Raw genomic sequence first — 24073 nt, forward strand, 5'->3', positions numbered from 1 at the left:
CTCGAGGTTTGAATGAAACGACGACGATGAAAAATGGGGAAAAAAGCGAAAAAAAAAATGAAATTGAAAACGATATTACTTAATTGGCAGACACCGACGAGGCTCAACTACGCAATACTGTGTAAGAGAACGATGAAAATATTAAGACAAAAATGTTACTCGCGAAACACATCAGGCGATCCCCTCTCCCCCCTACCCCTTTCGCAAGAGGTCAATTCAGTATTAAAAAAAAACACTGCGTCTAGACTGTACACATTGTTGAGAGGTTTCGTTTCGTGGTCGAAGACGATGGTCGGAGACGATCTTCCCAGAGGCTCGATCTGATCGTTGCTCAAAACTGGATCCGATCACAAACCGGATCAGGTCATCGGGGGACGACTTATTCGAGGATCCATCGTGTACCACTTCAACAATTCGTCAAGTGCCAGATTCGTTCGTAGACGTTTTTCCGTTTATAGAGGAGTCGACGGAGGGAATCGACTTGGTTGCGGTCAGAAAGCCGCAGGGGACTCTAGCAGTGAGCCGCCATTTTGTAAAAGATCAGTGATCGAAGTTGGCGTCGAATCTTGAAATTTTCATTCGCTTTCGTTGGCTATTTAGAATTGGATTGGCGAGCAGAAGAATATTTGGAAAATATGCCTGAAGGTGTACAAATATTTTATAAAAATATTTAATATTTTTTATTCACTCCGTTGCATATTTAAAACTGAATTGTACCGGAGAGCAAAAGAATATTTGAAAAATGAGCCTGTGAATGATAGAAAAGATTTTAGAAAAATATGAAAATTTGTCCGAAAAATATTCGTCCTAACAAATAATGGATAGTATAAAAATTATAAAAAAAAGGGAATATTTATCTTATTGTTGGGTTTTAATGCAACTAAAAATAAAGAAACGTCTGTCTTTTATTGAATTGTGACAAATCGTTGTATTTGATCAAAAATAGTTTGTATCAAACTTTTTCTTCGTTTTTAAATAGCATTAAAAAAGTATATTCTGATAACACAAACTTTCTTTTACCTACCAGTGTCAGTTTAAATCGAATTATTTAAAGTTTACCAAAAAGTGGTAATATTAAGTTGGCACTGTTCAAGAATATTTTCAGCTGAAAATCTGAAGCTTTATTAAAATCTCACGCATTTCAAGTCCACTTTGAACCTTGTAAAACTAACACGGAGAATACAATTCTATTTTGTGCGAGACGCTTTAAGGGTGACTTCTGAAATACAAATTACCATAAACCCAAGATAATAAAAAGAAACGCGACGCTTTCGCTCTCCATTACTGAACGCCGAGTTCTCCGCTTCTTAGCCGAGAAAAGAAAATGGCGGCACTTTCCTTAACGCGGTGACACAATTTTTCGTTTACAGTCGGAAGCTAATGTTTCCGGAGAGGCTGGCGAGTAAAATTAATTTAGTGCAATCATATCAAATTGGAGAAGTTTGAAAGAGTAACGACGGTGATACACACTGACTTTCTCGTATCATTAAGAACAAAGGATTTAAATTATACAGAAAGTTTCTCACGTTTCTTTAAGATTGTAGTGCGCCTTTGGATTTCACTGTCTCACGTGGGAACAAATTGGCAAAATTATAAAATTGATGATGCTTTTACTCAGATCAAACAAAATCAACAACACAGTGCAAAAATTCGATTGTATTACAACGATGGACGATGAAATACCAATGATCGATTTTCAAAAATTGTTCAAGTAGCCTCGAGGTTCTCCATTTTAAATCGGATCAAACAAAATCCACTCTGTGAAAATTTGTTTTTATTGCGAAATAAAATTGTATTACACTTTTGGTATGCAAGAAGCCAACAATTACCAATGATTAATTTTTAAAAATTCTTCAAGTAGCGTCGATGTCCTCCATTTTAAATCGGATCAAACAAAATCCACAACACTGTGTAAGAATTAGATTGTATTGCAAAATTATATTACACATGGTGCGTAACTTTTGATATGCACCAAGCCAACAAAATAAAAATGATTACAATAATTTTTTATTATTTGAAAAATTATTACAATTATTACAAATTTTACAATTGTATAAGATCGCTATACAATACCCTCGATATCGAGCATTTTAAATAAAACCAACTAAAATCCAGAAAGCAGTGTGTAAAAATTGAGTAAAAATTAGATTGCGTTACAAAATGAAATTCTAACACGCAACGCGGCCAGCAACGGTGTCGAAGAGGGAAACGCAAGGGAGCCAAGTCGATCCTTTCGCCGACCGAGTTATAGTAGTTTGACGTGCCTCGCGAAAAAGGAGCACGTCAGTCAACTTTGTTTAGTCGAATCATCTGAGAAACAGGGTTGTACCCTTAACCCTCCGCGACCCACGCGAACGTTCTCCTCTCTCGGTCGAGTTCGAACAATTCGGCAGACGGGAAAAAGGCTCGCGAGAAGAGGAAGAAGTTAGGTTTGGTCGGCCAGCAGCATGTTTTTCTTTCGAGCGAACGGCATCATCTCGAAGACACTCTGTCCTGTTCTGGAGGAAACTTTTTCTTCCGTGTAACCTCGACGGAACTGGGTCACGGAGGGCTGAGCGAACTGAACATATCAGAATCTACGTATTTTTCATCAGAACAGAATATTTTTAATATTCACCGAACGACGCGCAGACTTTGGAGGAGAACGCTTCCTGTTGCTCAGCGGTTGTCTCGAGTCTCGTTCGAGACCCCCTCTTCTTACCTGTACAATCCACCAAACGAACTATCATCCCTTCGGTCGACGATGGTTTGCTGCTAATGTGCTCCTCAATGTCAACAATGAATTTGTAAAACATATTATACGATGCGTTTTTAAGACGTTAAATTTAAGTAATTTTAAGACTATTTTGTTAAATTTGTGGATAAGGGTGATGTTCATACGACAGGTTCAAGCACGGTCGATCCTTGAACAGTACTGTACTGAACCTTAACCCCCGGACTCCTGCGAGTACGCCTATGCCGGGATCATTTCTGCCGATATTTCACCGATACAGCTTTGTTCCGATACAAGACGATGGCTCGGGACCGACTTTCGCCGTATTTCGGATGAAGAAGAAGAGGCGATGTCCTTATATCGAAATACAGTGATTTCTCTGTATACGTCACCATGGCATGGATGATAAACGTCACGGAATTATGCCCACTACCGCGGGGTATACCCGCTCGAAAGGCCTCGGACGCCGAGGAGTGTAACCATAACACGGCTCGAGTATGTCTCCTCGACGATACATGTTGCTGGCAAGACCCGTATTGACATATATCGAGAATTCACTGTGAACAGCTTCGTCTTATATCGGAATAAAACTGTACACTTTGACGGTCACGCTCGAGCTTATTCCCCACCGCTCTACGGGTCACGAGTGACCCCGGCACAGCGTATGGAGGGTTAAAGAGGTACGCTATTTCCTCAGGCGTTAAATTTAAGTAATTCGTAAGACGTTATTTTGTTAAATTTGTGAACAAGGATCGTGTTTCTAGAACAGGTTCAAGCACAGCCGATCCTTGAATAATACAGTACTTGACCCTGAAGTGCTACACTGTTTCCTCACACTGTTTGTTCAAGAAAAGCTAAAAATATTTCATATTCAGAATTGTAATGATGGTATATCTGTGTATAGCAAATTCTACGCGAAAATTTGTATGGTCGAAAATCCCGCTGGCCAGAAAATGATTTTTAATATCCCCACTTTGGCAGATCTAAAAAGAATTATTTTTCACAAACTCGAACAATTCTGAGACTCTTTTATATTCCGAATAACATGGGTTAAAATTAATAATTAACTGTGTTATCCCACAGTTGCCTGTACACGAAGTTAATCGGGACACAATGCATAAATGAAATGCATTTATACGAACAACAGGCACAGTGTCGCATGAGCCGGGAAAAGTAACGTAATCATTCTCCGCCGACCAGATTATGAGGATAAACTGAATAAAATTTTCATAATTGGTCGAGAATGTCTCTGTAACATTTTCATAGTGATAATTAGAAAATTACGTTTTACAAGTTGTGTCGATTTCGCCGGAAATGGGTGAAATATTTTCTGTACGTCGTGTGTTTTCATAAAAAAAAAATAGAAAAGAGTACTAAAATCACAGACAGTGGATGATCTTCATGCGTTTATAATATTGTACTAACCCTAGAAAAACCGAATGGGAACGTCTCTCTTAAAAATGTATTTGCACTCGAAAAAATATAAGATGTATGTTATTCCTATCGTCTAGTATGTTTAATAATTATCGTCGTGTCTTCAAGATTGCTGTTTAAAAAGTCGTACTTGATTCAACACTCTTCAACAATAGGAATAAATGAACCCCGAGGTTTTTCTAGGGTTAACTCTGGCGAAACACGTTCGAAAATATATCGAAAGAGCGAAACGACTGTCTTCTAAGGGTTAATCGTTCCTTTGGTGGATTCGCAGCTTTAGGATATTGTTGTTCAGCGTGCGGACGCTTCAACCTAATTGATTGCCATCGTTAATGCTTCGCCGGCCGCATTCTGTTCACAGCTGTCGTCTCCGATGAACTACACCGAGGCTGTAAACATGGCGACCGAGCGCATTTGTCACATGAAATGCATCTGAACTGCAAATAGAAACGCAACTGATCAATAATCCTTGCCAAAAGAAGGAAGCATAACTGTAGCAAACATAGGCTGAGAAATTAATTTTAAAAAGATCACCATTGAGAGTATTTTTCAAACTTACGTTCTCTCTGTCTATCAAATTTAATAATATTCTTATTTTTCTGCAACTTTGACTTTTGTCTCAACAGTCACTTTTTGAAGTCTTTTTACTAAAGAGACGAAATATTGTTTAACACTGTTTTCATGCGAAAATCTTTTGTTTCTCGTATTTAGTGAGCAAAGAACAAATTTGAAAAGGTTTCAGTCCTAACGAGAAACTCAATATGCAACTAACAAGTCTCTTTTGTTCAACAGAACAAAATGACTCTTTCAGCCGGAGACAATGACATTAACATTCGTTCGTTGAATTAACAATTGACGAATGACCTTGTTTATTTATTGTAAATCACGTTTCTCGATTGCAATACAGCCACTGCAAGTTTAAATTCGAGATTTTCGAACGGAATCCTTAAATACGTAAATTCTTAGATGATCTGCTTGGCGACAACAAAATGGCGGCCGGTCGAGCGATAAGATGGCAATGTCGAGGCGATGTAATGGAATGGCAGAGCGTGAAGAACAATCAGAACACTCACGTTTGACGACACCGGCAGTGAGTGATCGCGTAGAACAGAAAACATAGAAAATAACAAAAGAAAATGTCGAGGGGTGCGAAACGAAAACCATTTTTTTTCTTCCCATCAATTTAACGTTTACATTAAAAAGGAAATATTTACATTAAATAGAATGTTTATCTAGTTTCGAACATTCACACAGTTTCCTTTGAACAATTTCAGTTTCGAGTAAAAAAAATTCGGAATAATTACAAGAGGCGTCCCTTTTTTTTGTTTTCTAGTATGAAGGCTTTTATGGCGAAGTTCGTTTTTATTGCGAACCCCTCGACTGTCAAGCGTTATACAAAAATGCCCGTGACCGAGAACAATGCTCCGTACTTAAACAAAATTCTTTTTAATACGACTAGCTCTAATTTCAGAGGCCAGAGTCCAGAATTAGAAAGTTGTACAGAGGATACAGGCCAAGCTAACATTGGCACCAGCCTCGGACATATATTTTTAGATAATGTATCTGTATATATACACACACAGCCCCACGTACACACACACAGACGCCCGCGCGCGCGCGCATACAGACAGACACGAACACGTACATACAGACACCCACAAACATTTTGCGTCAATTGTTCGGCCGGTGACCCTTTTTTCTGCGACAGAACGACGTCGAATCTCGATAGAACTCGGCTGTTTTTTCATGCTTCTTGAATAAATGTACGATGCTTGTTTCATCAAACTAACCAAGCCTTCTCAATCTTCATCCCCTAATACGGTGTCCCTAAGATCGCGACGTAAAATTAACGCGTTCTGTGTTTTCGAAAAAATTGCGAAGTTCGATCCGATCGTTAAAATTCTTTACAAAGCAAAATTCAAGCTGAATTTGTTTTCACTAATTTGTTAAACGCTCGCGTTACCCGACGATTGTCCTGAAAAATGTGCATGCACACGAACAAAATTTACTGAATTTAATTTCCGAGAATTGATTTTTCGGTAATACTTTTATGCAACATCATTGCAGTTCTTTTAGTCGAATCATTTTTCGGTTCTAAATAATTGGGAGAACGCGATACAAATAATAAACGCAGAATAAATTTGCTATACTAATGAAAAGGTACTATACAGGGTGTTTCACCTAACTCGAGTATCTATAATATCTCGCTTGTTTTTTCTAGTAGAAAAAAATGTCAGAGGAAAACATTAGTTGTTCAAGGTTATAATATTACAGGTCGTTGGATTCGTCTCGACCTCGGCTATCGTATAGCGATAATAAAAATATATTATTCCATTTAAAAAAAACTTGGATGACCTTGAAATCTCAAAAAATATGACCTTGAACAAATTTTTTTGCGTATCATAATATTTGCCCCTCCGAACCAATTAATGTTTTCCTCTGACATTTTCTTATATCATAAAAAACAAGCGAGATATTTTAGATGCTCCAGTTAGGTGAAACAATGTCTACTCGATAATTGTCGAAAGCATGGGTCCGGCCAGGGACAAGTATCGGCTAGAAGATTCTTTGATCCACTGCTGAACGTAGAAGAGGACAGCGAAGTTCTAGAGGCCTGTCACGGGGTGTAACCGGCGGAAGCATTTATCATCCAGGTCTTGGCGTCATATATAGAGAAATCACTGTATTATCACTGTATTACCTCACTGTTTCCGTTCTTGTTCTCGAGCTGCAACGGAACGGCACAGGACGGAAACTGGCACGAAGAGAGATTTACTATCCTGCAATTTCGTGACGGCTGCGGCAACGGCGGCTGCGGAGTTTTTCCTGGCGGTTTCATGGGTTCTGCAGTCCGGGGACGTGGAATACTTGAGGAGTTTCAACGACTCCCAGTTCCTCGGGATATCACGGGAATTCTCAACGAGCCTTTACCGACACTCGGAATTTCCACTTCAGCGGCCGTCACCGTGAGTAGAAACGTCGAATGCAACGTCATCAAATCAATTTTGTATCATCCCCGGGGTAATACGAATTACAACATCATGTAACGACGGGAGCGAATTACGCCGTTTAATTATTAAAGTTTTACGGTTTTAATTATTAAAGAATCAACGCGGAGAATGGGGCGCGTTTATCGCCGCGATATTATCTTACAAGCTAAGTGAGATATAGACCCGCGAATAAGAGGATGCAAATTGTTGCGCAAACTTACCTGTGGCATGCTCGGCTTCGCAAAAAATTAACATACTCGCGAGTCGCGGGAAATTAAAATAACCGAGGCGAATATTTTCGGCGCTCGGGAACGTTAATTTGCTGGAGTCGAATAACGCGGATAGTTGTTAAAACGGCTGCGGGGTTTTACGCTGGAACTACCGAGACACTGAACGAGACTCGTGTATATTTGTTTATAATAATAGCAGCAGAAACAATTTAACAACTAAAATTCAACAATTGACATTTATAATATCATTACGGAATAAAATTTACAAATAGTAACAATTCTGAAGCATTATATATATATATAAAAAATATATATATATGAATTTATTAAAAGTGTTGCATTTAACGAAATTAATAAAATAAATTAGCAATAAAAGGGAGATTTATTTTCGAACGGAATATTTAGGAGAAGAAAAGCACAATGTTTATTCAACGGATCAACAACAAGATCGTTTCATAACGAATTCAATTTATTAAACGAACTCGCCGTCGAGTGCAACGAAATAATACCCAAGCAACAAAAACTTCAATTCGAAGCGAGAGAAGTAATTACCCGAAGAAAATTAATTACCTTTAGGAAGGAGGCGAATAGAAAATTGTTGTACAGCAAACGCGGAGTGAATTACGATATGTTTTGTGTCAACCCCTTAATGAAATCTGTCGAAGTAATATCAGAACGATGGATGCTTTGTCGAAGTATAATATTAATGGGTTACGGTACCTTTAAAGGGTTGAAAAATATTCTACAATTTATATTGTATATAAAATTATGTTTCTTTAAAAAATCAACGAGCACATTTTATTACATAATATTTAAGTAGCGTTTGCTGAAAAATTGAGTTGAAGATCTTAAATTTGAAGGACGTGGCAGCCATTTTTTTCTCTCAAACCTGGCAGCCATTTTTGCAAAACATTGTTTATGGTATTAGACAGATTTTCATGGGGTTTTGTCTAATACACATTTTTTAAATTTTACATTAAGCTGGACAACAAAAGTTCTTGTCGAAGTTAATCTGGATAAAATCAATTTTTAAAACGTTACAGCCATTTTAACTTAAATAAATGTTTTTTATATCTTTTGTTTGTAAAGAAAGGAGAAATGGAAGAATAAAAAATCCATTTCGTCAAAGACTAGTCTTGAGAATGTTACTGGAAAATTTTATCCATATTGGTCCAGTCTTTCAAATATTGGGTACCATTTTTAATAATTTTAATAAAACCGAATTGCAAGGTCTCATTACATTGACGACAAAATGTGTAAAATCCAGTAGCTTACTTTCCAAATAAAACCGTCAGAATATTTCAGAATGATTGTACCATCAGAAAATACCATTTTCGTAAAATCAATATTTTAATTTTACCAAGGGTACAAGAAGAATCACGTTTTACAAATTGGCGAGTAAAATTTTGTAAGAGTATTTCGTACTAACAGAAATTACCATTTTCGAAAAATTAATTTTATTATTTTACCAGAGATATGTAGCCACCCGTGGACGAGTATTAAAAACGAAAATGGAGGAACGTTGATCAAACGAATTCGCGAGATGCGAATACCGACGAGAATAATAGAAGTGAGCGAAATAGGAAGATAAAGGATGAAAAAAGGTAGTTTGAAAGGCAAATAATCGAGCAGTTAACATTAATTTATTTTACGGGGATACGTGTCGGTTTCGCCGAAGCGAGACTCATTGTTAATTAAACGCGTCCTCGGGGCGGTTCGTCGAATGCGCGTTCGAAGTAAATCCAGAATCACGATCAAGATTAAAGAACGAGGCCCCGGTGAACGATAAAGGCGCCTGTTTATTGGCCGGACATGCTCTCGCAGCACAGGGTTATCCGTTTGAAACGCAACCCTAAATTTAGGGGCTCGGAACGGTGCAAATTTTAATTTTAATATCACGCCGCTATTTTAAGCTAATTATCGATCAGCGAGCTGCCCTCGCCTCGAGAACTTTCTGTTCATCTTCCATTTCGATTCGTGCTTCCGTGTTCCAGACAAATTTAGGGTAAACGAACAGAACCGGCTTCGAAGTCTATCGAAACTCCAATCAACGAGATCCGATACACGCTGAATAGCTTATTAAAATATCATCCCTCCGATTAGTATTGTAATTGTGTTATACAAAATATTAAAAATTTCTGAACTTTTCTATTTTCGACTCGTCAAAATTTTCTACAGAAAAACTATACTTCCAGTGAACTTCTGCTTCTGACAATTAACTTAGGAAATTTTTATGCATTTATGACTGAAATGAGTAGGCGAAATGTGGAAAAACAAAAATAAAATAAAAGTATAAAATTATTAATAAAAATAGTAGTATTAAAATATCAATATTAATTAGTGTATCGGTAAATAAATAATATTAAAAATAAATTAAATAATAAAATAATATTAATAATAACATAATAATAATATTATTAATAAAATAATATCGATAATATTACAATTAATATTATCAATAAAATAATATTTTTTTCTTTTATTTAAGCGCCGTAGCGAAAGTTGCGAGGAATGATGCTACGAGAAAATTTACAATGTAAATTCTGTATGACGAGGAATATCCTATGCATATTTTATAGCACTCTATTGAAAACAAGTATCAAAGAATGCAAAAAACAATGTTCGTTTATATGGAAACTGCGAAAGCTTTTAACTGTAGCTCTTCGACAACCTCGCATAATACACCGTGTAAACAAGAAAAAGAAGTAAAAATTTTTAACATTTTTTAAGTACAATTTGATACATTTTTATCCTATCTTTGTGTCTCATATTTTCTAAATAACAATAATTCAGATGTATAAGAACAAATAAAGAAAATGAAATATACAGCTGAGGCAATCGTCAAAATTTTTGAAAATCGTGTTTGTTTCAACTTACAATGTGCAATGAAAATGTGTTTTTAATGTTTGCTAATAGTTGCATGATGAATATTAAAATTGTTAGATTGTTAGATTAAATAAAGAACACAGATTGTTAGATTAAATAAAGAACACAGATTGTTAGATTAAATAAAGAACACAGATTGTTAGATTAAATAAAGTCAATCTTTATTTCATGCACTTCTCGTTTATACAACACTTCAGGCGTAAAATCATTATGCCTGTCACTATATACAATACGTTAATACCTTAAACATTTCCACAATTGCAACTGTCATTGTTATTGTCAACTTAAATGGCATGAAGTTCGTCTCAATGTTGCAAGAATTGTTCATCGTTCTCTCATCCGAATATAAAGTACAATATCAGTGGTCACATTTAACTAGGAAACGCGCGCGCACGCACACTTTGACCAAAATAATTCTAAATGAAAATCGAAGCGGCGATTTTCCGTAAAACATTTCTGTCCGTTACTATTAATTAATTGGTACCTTCTGAAGAGACACACTAATCGCAATCTTTATCCAAACCTTGAAACCAGTTTCCGCACTTCATTTTCATGATGGCGGACGGAGCGGCAGCCGAAATCATATTCTATAGTCTTTTTCATGTTTGATTAGAAAAAGATCAAATTGTTACAGTGAAATATAGTTTCTAGAAAGTTGTTAGAATGTTTTGTGACACCTGAGCATGAGTCGAACAGCGTCACCGGGTCCGCCATTTTTGAAAATTGAGTGTCGGATATCTTGCCGGAATATTTATATAAAAGAGATTGATACAACAACTGATTTCATTTACAATTACCTTCTTGTGTTCGTGCACAAGAATAAAGTATTGATTCAACTGGTCTGTTAATAGTTCAATAATCAAAGTAAAATTCTCAATTTCCAGTTTTATCAACCGAAAACTTTACTTCAATCGACTGTAATAATATCGCGCAAAAACATCGTCGAATTGGTCAAGATTCAATTGCGAACAACCAAAGTTGAATTAAACAAATTGCATTCGTGCCTGCGAACATTTTTCTGAACCACTGAACGTTTAAAGGCGTCTGGATAAAATCATGCGTTTGTTGTACGGTCCCAATGTAAGCAACCAAAGCGCCAGAACCGAATGTTTCCTATTTTGCAAACAACTGTAAAATAGCTGCAGCGTTACAAAATCATTTCGCCGAGAAATCACCGCTAAAACTTACGAACGACAAGTTTGGAATAGAATTAATTACTACATAACTAAATACTCTGCACCGTTGCTATTCTCGAGAGTCTCGAAAGATTCGCAAAAATTGTATGCATGCTCGACGAGAAAATATGTAGCATATATAAATTTATTTAAAATCACACTTCTAATTTAGCTGGAGAATTTATGAAAAATTTGTAAAAAATATAGAAGGACGTTGCAGATTGTGTCATCGATGTATAAGCGAATTAAAATTGAAAAAGAAACACCCGATTGTTAAAAATTGTTAACAACACCCGACGGCGTAAAGAAAAATGAGAAACATTGTTCGCGTCGAGCACATTCTGAATCTTTCAAGACTTCCGGCTCCTCCATCGAGGAGAAACCTTCAACAAGTTTGCTAGCCGAGACTTCCTACGTCTCGTCGTTCTCACTTGGTCTGGCTAAAGTGAAGTCCAGGATCTCGTCTGACGTCAGAAACCTAACGTCGCTGTCCTCGGACAACGTGCCACCTTTCGTGCCTCGTTTGTAAGTCTTTCGCCTTCTTAAGATGACGATTGCGACTATGAAAGTGATCGACATCGCTGCCAAAATGCCGACCACCATCCCGATGATCCCCGGCTGGCTGAACTTCGACGTGCCGCCGTACACTTTACCCAGGTCCTGCCTTTCCACGTGCGGATCTACGAGGAAACATCTGTGTGTATAGTCGGCAGTTAAGATATAGGACATACCGTGTCGATAAACACCGTTCTTAATTTAAAGCACCGTTCCTAAAACCGTGAACCTTCGCGAACATTCTCGGGCCGAGCACGTCATTTTATTTTTATCTTAGCGAACTTATCCGACAATTTAAAACCTGCACCACACGCTCAGGGCACACCTACTTTACAAAATTCGCTCAACCCTCGGACTCCGGCGAGTTCTATGCCGGAGTCATTTCTGACCCATATGTCATTACAGCTTTCTTTCGATATAAGGCGATGGCTCGGGACCGGCTTTCGTCGTATTTCGGATGAAGAACAAGAAGAGGGGATAGCGATTTTGCTCAATTCGAAATAGAAAGCGCCATCTTATGTCGGAATAAAATTCGACATATTCACGAATGACACTATAGCATACGGAGGGTTAAATATACTACAAACATTTATAACTCGTGCAATTTTGAAAAATGATTTTCCGTGGATTCGAAAAACATTTGAATTTCCGATTCTCGAAAAACTGTCAATACTTTACGATAATTCCGTTAAAAAAAATAGTACAGTAATCAATTTTGACTCGTTTTAAAGATCTCTACTTTCGCAAACCTTCTTCAATTATTTTCTAGGTTACTTGACAATAACTTTTCTAGGTTACAAAACTTAAGAAAAATAATTTTCGGTGCATCCAAAAAGCATTTGAACACTAGATTTCCGAGTCCCAAAAACTGTCAATACTTCACGTCAATTCCGTTAAAAAAAAAATAGTACAGTAATCAATTTTGACTCGTTTTAAAGCTCTCTACTTTCGTAAACCTTCTTTAATTATTTTTCAGGTTACTTGACAACAACTTTTCTAGGTTACAAAACTTGAGAAAAATAATTTTCGGTGGATCCAAAAAAAGCATTTGAACATCAGATTGCCGAGTCCCAAAAAACTGTCAATACTTTACGATAATTCCGTTAAAAAATAGTAGTAAAAGAATAATAATTTCCTAAAATTATTTTTTCACGTTAGTAATTGTTCTAACTTCTCAAAAAACTCCAAAAAAGCAGTCCAATATTAGAAAATTCTTTGAAAGGGTCCGAATGTTCTGTGATTCTATACCCTCTTAGACGACAATGACTGTGCGCGACTTCCGTGGCCGTCGAACCACTCTAACCGTCGAACTATGAACACGATTAGGAGTTTTCATTACCGGGTGGCACCTCCACCGGGAGGTATTTCTTGGTGACAGTGGTCGTCTGCTGGAACGGGGTCTCGTTTGTCTGGACGACTTTGGCAGTTGCGGTGGTCGCTATAGTGCGTCGCGTAGTTTTCAATGTCTTGGCGACAGTGGTCGTCTTCGGGAACGGCGTCTCCTTTGTCTGGACTACTTTGGTAGTTGCGGTGGTCGGTATAGTGCGTTGCGTAGTTTTCAATGGCCTCTCGGTTTTCGGCCTAGTTACGGTCGTAACCGGGACGGCAGCGGCGGTCGTCAACGGTTTCGACGTGACCGGCTCAATATCATCCTTCGGGTAGATGGAGATGACTTTGTCCGGTCGCATTGTCGCGATATCGGTGACGTTGTCCTTATTGTCCTTCCTCGGTCCTCCATCGTAACTCGCGGTTGTAGATTCGGCATCCTCCGTGCTCGCATCTTCGGTGAAGCCTGAGAAATTCAAGAATTCAAGGTCGACATCAAGGTTGATATTTTTATATTTCGTTTTCAATCTGTATCACATACTAACACTTTACCGACCGGTAGCCTATTAATCTATTAGTTTATTAGTTTATTAGTCTTTTAAATCTGCAGACAGAATGTGATTACCCTGTTTTTATATCTAGCGTTTATACACCTTCGGTAAGACATACAACCGGTAAGAAGCGTGTAGGATGTTCAACCGCTACCGGTCGGTAAAGTGGTAAGAAGGGGAAAAGAATTTTTATTTGACTCTAGTTTTTTGCAAGCGAGGGTGAAAGCTTTTACTTTGCATAAAGCTGAAATAGAATTAACAATGACGTTGTAACACAATAAAATGAAAAAATATAAAATAAAATAGAATAGAAGAATAAGAAGAAGAAGAAAGGAAGAAGTGGTAGAATAAAATATATTAAAATAGAAGACAAAAATAAAAATAATGAATAAGATAGGAACAAAATTAACTGACGATGGAAAGACCGTTTACTGGCATACGATATGATTTTTTTTTTTTTAATAGTTACCTAAGACACAGTATTCTGCGTAATCCGGACAGCATATATAGCGTTCGGCACAGTCAATGGTACAGAGACACGAGTCAGTGGGTGAAGGTGGTAGGTAAGAAGTGAAATTGGTAGTCGCGACATTTTTGCATCGTCCACGGCACGTCAGTTGCGCATTCACCTGCTCGATTTGATCTGAAAAAGTATCACAGCGTGGACTATAATAAGAGGAACATTCTAAAGACCGTCTGTAGCTTCCCGAGAATTTTCCCATCCGAAAAGAATACAATTTCATACCTTTTCACAGCACTTTTAATCTACCGAAAGCATTTACACGAGAAATTCTGTTTTTCTTTGAATAATCTGAATCTCTTGATAACGACTTCATATTGAATTAGTCGGGAAAATTACGTGTTCTAATATTTTTAATTTACATTTATTAAGATTCTAAAGATACATCCATGAGGAATTATTCAACAAATTCATTCCTTTAGGTATGTGTTATTAAAAAAAATTACTAAAAGTTTGGGCGGAACATTCTTGTTATTTTTATAAAGTAATGTAAAATAGTCACATTTAGTGCTCCGTGATGATTTTTTTCTCGTTTCAATTATAGAGAAATGCTGCCAGACCCATAAAAATGCTGCCATATATTATCTGTTCCGGGAACTGTCCCTTCGTGTGGTTCATTCATCAGACCATAACCAATCGAATGATCACCTGTTCGTGTCACTTCAACATTATTGAGCCAATACAGATATTAAAACATAAAAGAACTATTTTTCCGAAAAGGGATTCATCCGAAAGATGAAAAAAGGGTCATTAACCTTCGCCCTTGGTAATTGACCAGGGTACTTCCAATTTGTTTTTAAAATTCTGTGTAAGTTTAAAAGTATGATTAAAGAAACAGTAGGGTAAAGGTACCAATTACTGTGGGGGTACCAATTACTGTTCCTATATTAATTATACTTATTTCTAAAGCATAGTGAATATTCAAAAAGAGATATATAACATATTAACTGATTTTAATGAAAAATAGGCACAGTAATTGGTAATCCCAATTCGTTACGTCCTTTCCATGTTTAAACAAATGAACAATGTCGGTATTCTTTGGGGAGAGGAGAAAGGAGCTTTCTTTTGAGATAAAACTGAAAATTACCGTCGTAGCTCTCCGTCACGCCCTCGTTCTCCGCCTTGCTCGCATTATTCGGGCAATTGTCGCCCTGCAAAATGGCCACGTCGTCGATCGCAATGTCGCTTACGTAACTGCTCCCGCGAACTCCCTCAATTATGATCTGTAATAAACGAGCGGAATTGAAAAGGGAAACTTTGTGCGGCGGAGCGCGGGAGTACAATGCACCTGGCTGCGAACTTTTATGAATTGTTCGAAGCGCACGCGAAATGCCACTTTGTTTTAAACCTGCATCAAAGCCCTCGTAGGTGTGCAAGAGGGAAGGGGCATACGTCACTCAACTATTATTCATTTGTCTAACCACGCCTTTCCAGCACCATTTTAAATTTTGTTTTCACTACTATCGAAGATGCTTTCGTGGGAAATGATTAAACAAAGAAATTTATTCCAGCATACAGGGTGAGGGTCGTCCAACGTTTTCACCTCAAATATCTTTGTTATTTTCAAAGATACGTTAAATGTCTTGAGAACAAAGTTGATTGGTAAAACGGGGCTCACACGATATCAAAAACATATTGTTCTCATTTTTTTGGAGATACCTAGGTCACCTTCATTCTTTTAAACGGTACCACCTTTTTTAGCCCACCTGCTTGTACCACGATTTCGGAAACACCCTGTATACAATTTTATTTCGAAATAAGAAACTCCGCTATACCCTCTTTTTCTTCTTCATCCGAAATAAGACGAAAGCCGATCACGAGCGATCGTCTTATATCGAAGGAAAACTGTAATGAGACATCGGCGTAGGTCAGAAATGACTCCGGCATAGAACTCGCAGGAGTCCAAGGGTTAAATAAATGCATAAAATTCGCAATCCGCTTATGCTAAATAAATTATTCTAATTTTCTTTGAACTATGGAACTATGCTCCCTATTTTATTGGAACTATGCTCCCGTTGTTGCACGGATTGTGGCGAAACAATTCTGCAGTAGAACGTGGCGTCGAATCCGAGTGTTTCGGGTCGTCTGTTCATTTAAATACGAACGCTACACGGGTAGTGTTCTATTTTAGAATGCTTTAAAGGGTTGCGAACGTAGGCATCAGGGGATGAATTTATAAGCGAACTGCGAGAATATATTTAGAACGGACACATTCAACACGTTACTTGCACGAACTGTTTTTGGCGAGAAACGAGGGAAATCCGATTTACTCTCGAGTGAGCCTTAAGCAGTTGCGCTGTATAGACCGCCGCCACCTCTTCCTTCCGTTCGCGATGCTGCTCACGAAGGTTATTTGGGCTCGCATTTTCTACAACTCGCTACTACACAAAATTAAAGAATCGCGAAATTACAACAGGAAAGTTGACTCGGTTAGTCACCAAATCGAGGCCTTTGTGCTCGCGTAACTTTGCACAACAAACTGCAACGGTCTAACTGTGCTCGTTTCAAGGGATTAACTCCCCACTTTCACACCCTCGAACTTAATTTCTTCAAGGTCTACTTCTGTTACAAAACGGACTGAGAAACTATAGTCACATTCCTTTTCCTTAAAATTTTTACATAAACATTTCTGCTGAATATTTTTTAATGAAAACATTACTACACACTCCTCAAGTATGAGACAAATTATCGTAAAAATTTCAGAACGAACCGCTCAATAGCTTTTTGACAAAAAAATCGCAAAAATCGTCTCATTTTTAAAGTTCTAAACCGAGCTCTTTCGTTAAGGGTTGAATCGAGAAATTTCGACGTGTCCTGCGTGTTCTATGCAATATGTAGAACGCGCGAATACCTTTGCCTATCAATAGGGGTTCGTTGAAAAGGTTTTTAACAACAAGCGATCGCGTTGTATCGCAACGTTTACCTGAAAACCCTTTTCAGCTTTCGGAAGATTAAAAATACCGTGCAGCCAGTAATTCCCCTGATTGCCCGCTTTGGAGAACATCAATTGAGGTGTGTTGTCCTTCTCTGGCTTGAAATAGATGTTCAAGGCGCCTATGGTCGCGCCGTACATGTGGTACCTGAAATCCCACGCCACGAAGAATTACTGGAAAACGTTTCTGTGTCATTCCGTTCGCGAGGAGCTTTGAAAAATTCTATCCCCCCGTGAAAATATCGTCGTCTAAATGCGACAGGCTTTCACCTCGTCTGACACGGTTTCCGTATGCACATACGTTTATGGTAAATCTCGCGGAGACGACGAAAATATTGCGAAACGCGAGACGACACGGAATTTCATGAAACGGCGATTTCTACGGAAAAAATACACCGCAAAAATGATTGGACTTTTCACTATCTGCCAACTCCTTGGAGAGGTATTATTACAATCTAGTAATATAAAGACTATAAAGATGTCTGGAATAGATTTTATGTTAATGCGATCCTTCTCAAAGGCCAGCTCTTAAAAATACGGTAGACTCCCTTATTACGCGATCAAAAAACTGTTTAAAATGACGATTTATATACACCTCCTGTGATAATAAGTGTACAGTCTTTTTAAGCAATTCTTTGTACATTTACCGTGCGTTTACTATCACGCAAAATATATATTGTATAGTCTTTTTCAACAGATTTTTTATTACGCTGCCCTGGAGTTTATCGTAATATTTTTTCAGAATCAATTTTCTCAAATGCTACTCGAATCATGAAAACGAAATTACCAGAATGAAAAACAGCCTGCTTCCGTGTACGACGCTTTGTAGATGGGAGAAACGATTCTCGCAGTGTCGTTCACCAATCGTCCGGACGCCTCTATGTATAAATAAAATCCTGAAAAACGACCAAGCACAGTTTGAAATTTTTGTTTCTATTATATTCTATTTATTTCTAATTGTTTTCTCGGTTTTAACTAGATTCGAGGAAAAATATCGGGAAAATTCGAGGAAAACTATTATTACATTTACAAAACTGAAAGCGATCCTCGATGAAAAAGCAAAATAACAAAAAACGAATTACAGCACAGTACGCCCCCGTGGAAATCGTGCAACATTCGTTTAAAAAGTTTGCTCGGCCAACAAATAACTTACGATTTGTTCGAAGTCGTCATGTTACGAAATTCACCCTGTTACTTTTTGCTCGATTTTTCATGCGCAACAGTTTTTCCTTTTACCGTTCAAAATCGCGGCAGAAACACAGCTCTCCGGAGAGAAATATTATTATTTAGTATAAAATTTGTAAAAATGAGGCTACACCTGTTCCCGAGAAACACGGGCTCCGAAATTCACCTATTTATGTAGTATGCTACGCTTGCGTCCGTGCTCCGAATAAGTAGAAACAGCGCGAAATGGTCAGACACGCCGACCACGTTCTATACGATGACACGCACACCCGGCGAACATTCAAATTCTGATTTCAAATTCAAATATTCCAATTCGAGAAAGACAGTCGTATAGACCGCATATCAAAATGATTTTATCTCGCAATTTTTTATTCATTTTCTCGCGTCTAACCAAATTTTTTTGTTCGCGTAATAACGAATTCAAACGAGTTGAATCATTCTGCGAAAGACGACTATCTTTTTAGGAAAATATTGTTGCAATTGCAGGCTATGCAAACAATTTATATCGTAGCTTTTACTACTGTCCACGGTTAAACTTCCACTCGGGGGACCAAAAATTTGCAACTTTTCTGAATGTAATATTATAAAATTCGACGAGGAGATGATGTAACTTGAAACTCTAGTGCGCGGAATCCAAATTTCAGCACGCAGAGTTGACTGGTTCAAAAGTTATGCGTGTTTAAAGTTGGCCGATTTCAAACATTTTTGTTTGCAAACGTAGTCGGGCTTACCTGACCCTGGACGAACCTAACCACGACCAACCTTCTCGCTCATTGGACGATGTCCGAATACATACCAATGAGAGCAACTTTACTCACGTGTAACTGTTAAACGAGTGAACTCTGCGCACTGAAATTTCATTTCCGCGCATCAGAACTTATAGTTCCATCATTTTCTGGTGAAACTGTATAATATTACATTCAGAAAAGTTAACAATTTTTGGTCCCCTGAGTGGAAGTTCAGCCCCGTCCACATACTTTAGACCGGCAATGTACAGGGGGTAAGAAAAGTAATGGCGACGACTCCGCACCTCTGGATCGGTGGACATTTGTAAAAGAAACTTAATAATGTGAGCAAAAATTTTGAAATTTTATAAACAATTTTACGGCGTGTTTCTTTTGATGCCGATCACTCTTCATACACCCTGTAGATGTACCGAAGAGAACACAGTTGTTTCAATTTCGTTTTTGTGTTACAGTGAGACGAATACCATCGTTCCCATGTCCCAGAGTGTGATCGTAGGTGGGCCCAGTTCCGATATGGGAGCTCGGTGTCTCGAAATTATGTCGTCGCCAGTCGAAATCATGCTGAGGATCCTGCTCCCACCAACAGAGGTCCGGTTTCTCGAAATCGCATGAAGTCGGAGCTTCGGCGGCGGTGTCTAGTTAGAAATTAAACGGAACGCTTAACAAATGCAACTTGCACTCGTTTCGTCGACAAAATAAAAACAAATAAAATTTAACAACTCGCGCCATTTTATTACAGGGTTGTAAAAAACAGTTATACTTTTTAGAATATTTTGAACACAGGCTGCTTTACCGAAAACTGTGAAAGAATACGTGTTTCCTGTTCAACGATCGGTACAGAACCAAAGGCAAAACAAATTCTTTGCAAATAATTGATTACTTACGGGACGAGTAAATAGTGTAAATGTGTATTACAAAAATAAGAAAGCAAAGGTGAGAAAAAAAGAAGAAAATTTACCTCGGCAATGTGGGGTTGTACCGTTCCACTGGCTTCCGTCGCAGTAAATTTCGGTCGGTCCAATCAGCGCGTAACCAGGCTCGCAAAAGTATAATAATATCGCGCCGTTATACTTCTTTGCCACTAACGCGTGGTCCGGGGTCGGTGGCATAGAGCATTCGGCATCTATTAAAGTATTTATTAGCGCGGCCGTAGTCGAGAAACATTTGAATTGCTTACAGAACACTGTTACGGTTTTATCAAATACGATTAGAGAAACTCGTGCTTACTGACGCATACTGGCGTAGGTGTATCCCACTGGTTTCGAATGCAAGTCGAATACTTGTTACCTACGAGAGTGAAACCCTCGTAACAACTGAACTTGATGATCCTTCCTCTGGTTCTCGCTCGGACCCTTCCGTTTTGCAGCCTCACCCCCGGACATCTGCCTTCGAACGAGAAGAAAAAAATGACAAATCGCCTAAATTCCATCGATTAAATACGTTCATTCAACAATTTACTTATCGGAAATTTTCAACAAAAATATTGTATTAAATGAACCATTTGGTTTAACCCATTTGCATCATTAAGCGTATATGTACGCTCAATTTTCCTGGTCACTATCACCGGAGCCGTATATATACGCTCAACTTTGTTGGTCACTATTATTATTCGTTAGCTAAAAAATAGTAATGGAGGGTGTTGTTGGAGATGAAAGTAGTAATTCTGATTTTTTCCTATAATGCTGAAATATGAAGTTCTTTTACTTGTAGTCATTTTTGTACTTAAATATAATAAAAAAAAAGTTTGGTGATAAAGGCCTTCTTTTCATATTTCCTCACGATGCAAATGGGTTAAAGCAATAATAATTAAATAAATTGAGGAGCTCCGTGCAAAAGGGAGCTATGCCACAAAATATTGAAAAAGTTTTGTGAATTCTGCTACCTCCTAATGTGTAGTTATTATCCCACAATTTCTACAGCAATATTCTTGCCTCTACCATGATTGAGTACACTACCGCTCAAAAGTATCCGGACACTCCGTGGTGGATACGTCGATGAATCTCGTATTTAATTATAGTGTAGTATTGGTCAATTTCACATACGTTATTTTGAATTTAACACGTTAAATATTTCATAAGAAACTAATGAAAATCGACACTAACTTTTATGCAATGCTAATAGATATTTCGCAAGGGTCCGGATACTTTTGAGCGGTAGTGTATATGAATCATTATGCCTTCTACGTGTTATATCTTCTGCACAAGACAGAGCTACGCCACACTGAATTTTTGCCTAATCTTCGTAACTGTCGTACACACGTTGCAGCCATTTAATAATTATTCGGGTTAATATTAATTTTAGGCGGGTAATAATAATTAAACAGGTGAATATAATTTTTGCCGAATTATTTAATGTTGTTTAATGTATACGATTACTAATTGTATTTATATTTATTTTAGAAACTTCTATATTTTTTGATAAAATATTATATTTTTATCGTCAAAGAATAATGTTATATTTATTTAATGTTCGTGTGCGTACCACGATGTTTAAAGAAATGTGGAGCACCAGAAGAGAGTGACAAAGAAGACGGTATGTAAAACAAGTTTACGAATGTATTTCTTTCAACTGTTCTTGTTTTTACAAAATTATTTTATTGTAGGTATATTCAGAATTTTCCCATATAAATGCACATATGTTTTGTCAAGTGCTGCACTTCTAAATAAAACACCCTACTATAAGAACAATGTTTGTAAAACTTTCTGTTTAAGCACACAGAGAAATATTAAAATAAATAACAAATAAAACATTTTCCCAGATACCCTACTTTCACATTAATAAACAAATTTTCTTACAAGATTTATATGGAAAGACTACTTTTCATAAAAAGATTAATATCCTGCAGAACTACTGTTGTGGGACGGAGCCTCTCAATTGTTCAAAAGCGATAGCAATTTCATTCATAAAGTCGACCTGCCAGCGGTGTACAGTGACAGCTAAAACCCTCCTGCGTCGGAAAGGAAAACGAACATCGCGAAAACATCGCCAATCTGTATTTGCTATCGAGTCATAGAGGCACTGGTAATCGGCTTAACGGCTCAAGCCTTATTGTTCCTTCGTTGTTTGCTCCTTTCGTTCGTTAAATCTTAAAACCGCTCGAATCGATCAGCGAAGCACAAACAAATGCTATTTCAACGAATGGAAACGTTATTTCGATTACATTAACAAAGAAATTACGTAGAGGGCTGTACACGACTATGAAATAAAGAAAACGATTATTTAAAAATAGATTTTCTTCGTCCAGGTAAAAATTTCCTTCGCTAAGCGACGACATATTTTATTTCAATTAGCTCAAAAAAGAAAACCGGTGTCTGGTCTAATTTAATAATTTGTGGCGGCTAAATTGGATTTTTTATAATAAAATTTAGTTTCTTAGGGTTCCAACATTTTTGCATAGGGTAAGGGACCCAATTACTGCGGGGGGTACCAATTACTCTGCCTATATTAACTATGCACAATGAATATTTAAAAAGAGATATATATAACATATTAACTGATTTCAATTAAAAAAATTTAATATCTCTTTTCGTCATATACGTTATGCTTTAGAAATAAGTATAATCAATATAGGCACAGTAATTGGTGCCTCCACAGTAATTGGATCCCTTGCCCCAGTTAAAACGATGACGTTGTGGGTCACTATAGATAAACAGCAAACTCTGATGATTTTATGCCCAGCGAAAGACGTGAATAAAATAAAATATAATATAAAATCGAAGAGACATCAGAAGAATTCACGGATATTGTTACGTTATCTTCGACGATGACATTTTTTTTTTATTTTGCGTAAATACGCACAGTCGATCCTGTGGGATTTTCAGGAAATAATTATTCGGCAGTCGACGCGCTAACAAGCGGTCGCTGGAAGTGACAAATTCGTTGACAATTTTAAGCTGACATTGGACGACTTACTTTGCGGCACCACGGAGACAACAGCCTGCAAGAAGAACACCAACAAAAGGAGCGGCGCTGAGACGGATATCTTCATGCTGAGGACGTTCACCGATTCTGGGTTACGAGTTGTCCACTGCCGTGCACATAATTCACGAACGAAGTCCTGAGAGATGCGTGCTTCTGCGGCGAGACGTCCGGTTATACTTCCGCGCGCACGTTGCCGCAAAAGTGGCTGTCGAACGGAGGACACTCGACTAATGAACAACAACGATCGGAGAAGAAGAGGCCCGGGTGCTTAACGAGGAATAAAAAGTCCCGATGCCGACCGTTTTGCATCTATGAATGGGACAGGGATGTGTTTCGGGGGTTTGCATACCGCTCGGAATGAAGGCGGGAACGTCGCTTCCGGCGTCGCGCTCGACGCCGTGATAGCTTTCTATCTACTTCCGGCCGCGGTTATCGTTGTCGAGCATTGCCAGGCCTTGAGGAGAAGTCCTACAAATTATTGCATTCTGCGCTCGAGATAAATGAATTCGGAGGGAACAGCGGGCTGCGATAGACACCCGGCAGGCGCCAGGATTCTTTCCACTCCGAGCCATCGTCATCGATGCATCATCGATCCGTTGGCCTTAACGCTTCGTCCCCGGAAGCCCGTTTTGATAGAATTCGTAATAATCAGTTATCTTTCGGCAAATTCTCATTTCGTTTAATTTCATTTTTTTTTTTATATACACAAATCTGAAAGCGATCCAGAGAGGAAAAGGAGCTATCCAGTGGCTTTGGAAAAATGGCCGCCACGATGTTCGATGGAACACCCTTAACGAAAGAAGAAAAAGTTTCTTTAACACTAGATTTACGGGACCCGTCAAAATGACGGATTCTAATATTTTTAATTTAATATTATTGAGATTCTAAGGATGCATACATAAGAAATTA

At 37.9% G+C, this 24073-nt stretch overlaps 2 protein-coding genes across 3 annotated transcripts in view; one reads left to right on the forward strand and one right to left on the reverse strand.

Annotated features, from left to right (window-relative positions):
- Positions 1-19806, forward strand: part of Jeb (low-density lipoprotein receptor domain-containing jelly belly protein) — a 50975-nt gene extending 31169 nt beyond the window's left edge. Inside the window, exon 3 of one of the 2 annotated variants that reach the window (XM_076787851.1) lies at positions 19696-19806. In XM_076787851.1, coding sequence (XP_076643966.1) covers positions 19696-19698 — 3 coding nt within the window. In that variant the 3' untranslated portion in view covers positions 19699-19806. Of the gene's footprint in view, positions 1-6629; positions 6684-19695 lie in introns of those variants that run through there. The other variant, XM_076787850.1, reaches the window with a different exon arrangement.
- Positions 11055-23509, reverse strand: LOC143354096 (uncharacterized). Its single transcript, XM_076787848.1, has 10 exons — positions 23156-23509; positions 20471-20629; positions 20202-20366; positions 19708-19878; positions 18100-18208; positions 17304-17460; positions 15468-15603; positions 14330-14503; positions 13323-13775; positions 11055-12108 (listed from the first exon to the last, which is right to left on the reverse strand). Exons 1-10 carry the CDS (start codon positions 23229-23231, stop codon positions 11840-11842), a joined length of 1869 nt encoding a protein of 622 aa, XP_076643963.1. The 5' UTR covers positions 23232-23509; the 3' UTR covers positions 11055-11839.
- Between the last annotated feature and the right edge of the window lie 564 nt (positions 23510-24073).

The sequence above is a fragment of the Halictus rubicundus genome, chromosome 5 (genome assembly GCF_050948215.1).
Source record: "Halictus rubicundus isolate RS-2024b chromosome 5, iyHalRubi1_principal, whole genome shotgun sequence".
Taxonomy (NCBI): Eukaryota; Metazoa; Arthropoda; class Insecta; order Hymenoptera; family Halictidae; genus Halictus; species Halictus rubicundus.

What these genes read in the sequence shown, in the direction of transcription:
- LOC143354096 (XM_076787848.1), bottom strand. Translation starts at nt 23,231, where the DNA reads ATGAAGATATCCGTCTCAGCGCCGCTCCTTTTGTTGGTGTTCTTCTTG. An exon ending in TCTGGGACATGGGAACGATG is followed by an intron (nt 18,209 to 19,707) that starts GTATTCGTCTCA and finishes GTCGTTTTTCAG; the next exon opens with GATTTTATTTATACATAGAG. An exon ending in CGCAGAATACTGTGTCTTAG is followed by an intron (nt 13,776 to 14,329) that starts GTAACTATTAAA and finishes TGAATTTCTCAG; the next exon opens with GCTTCACCGAAGATGCGAGC.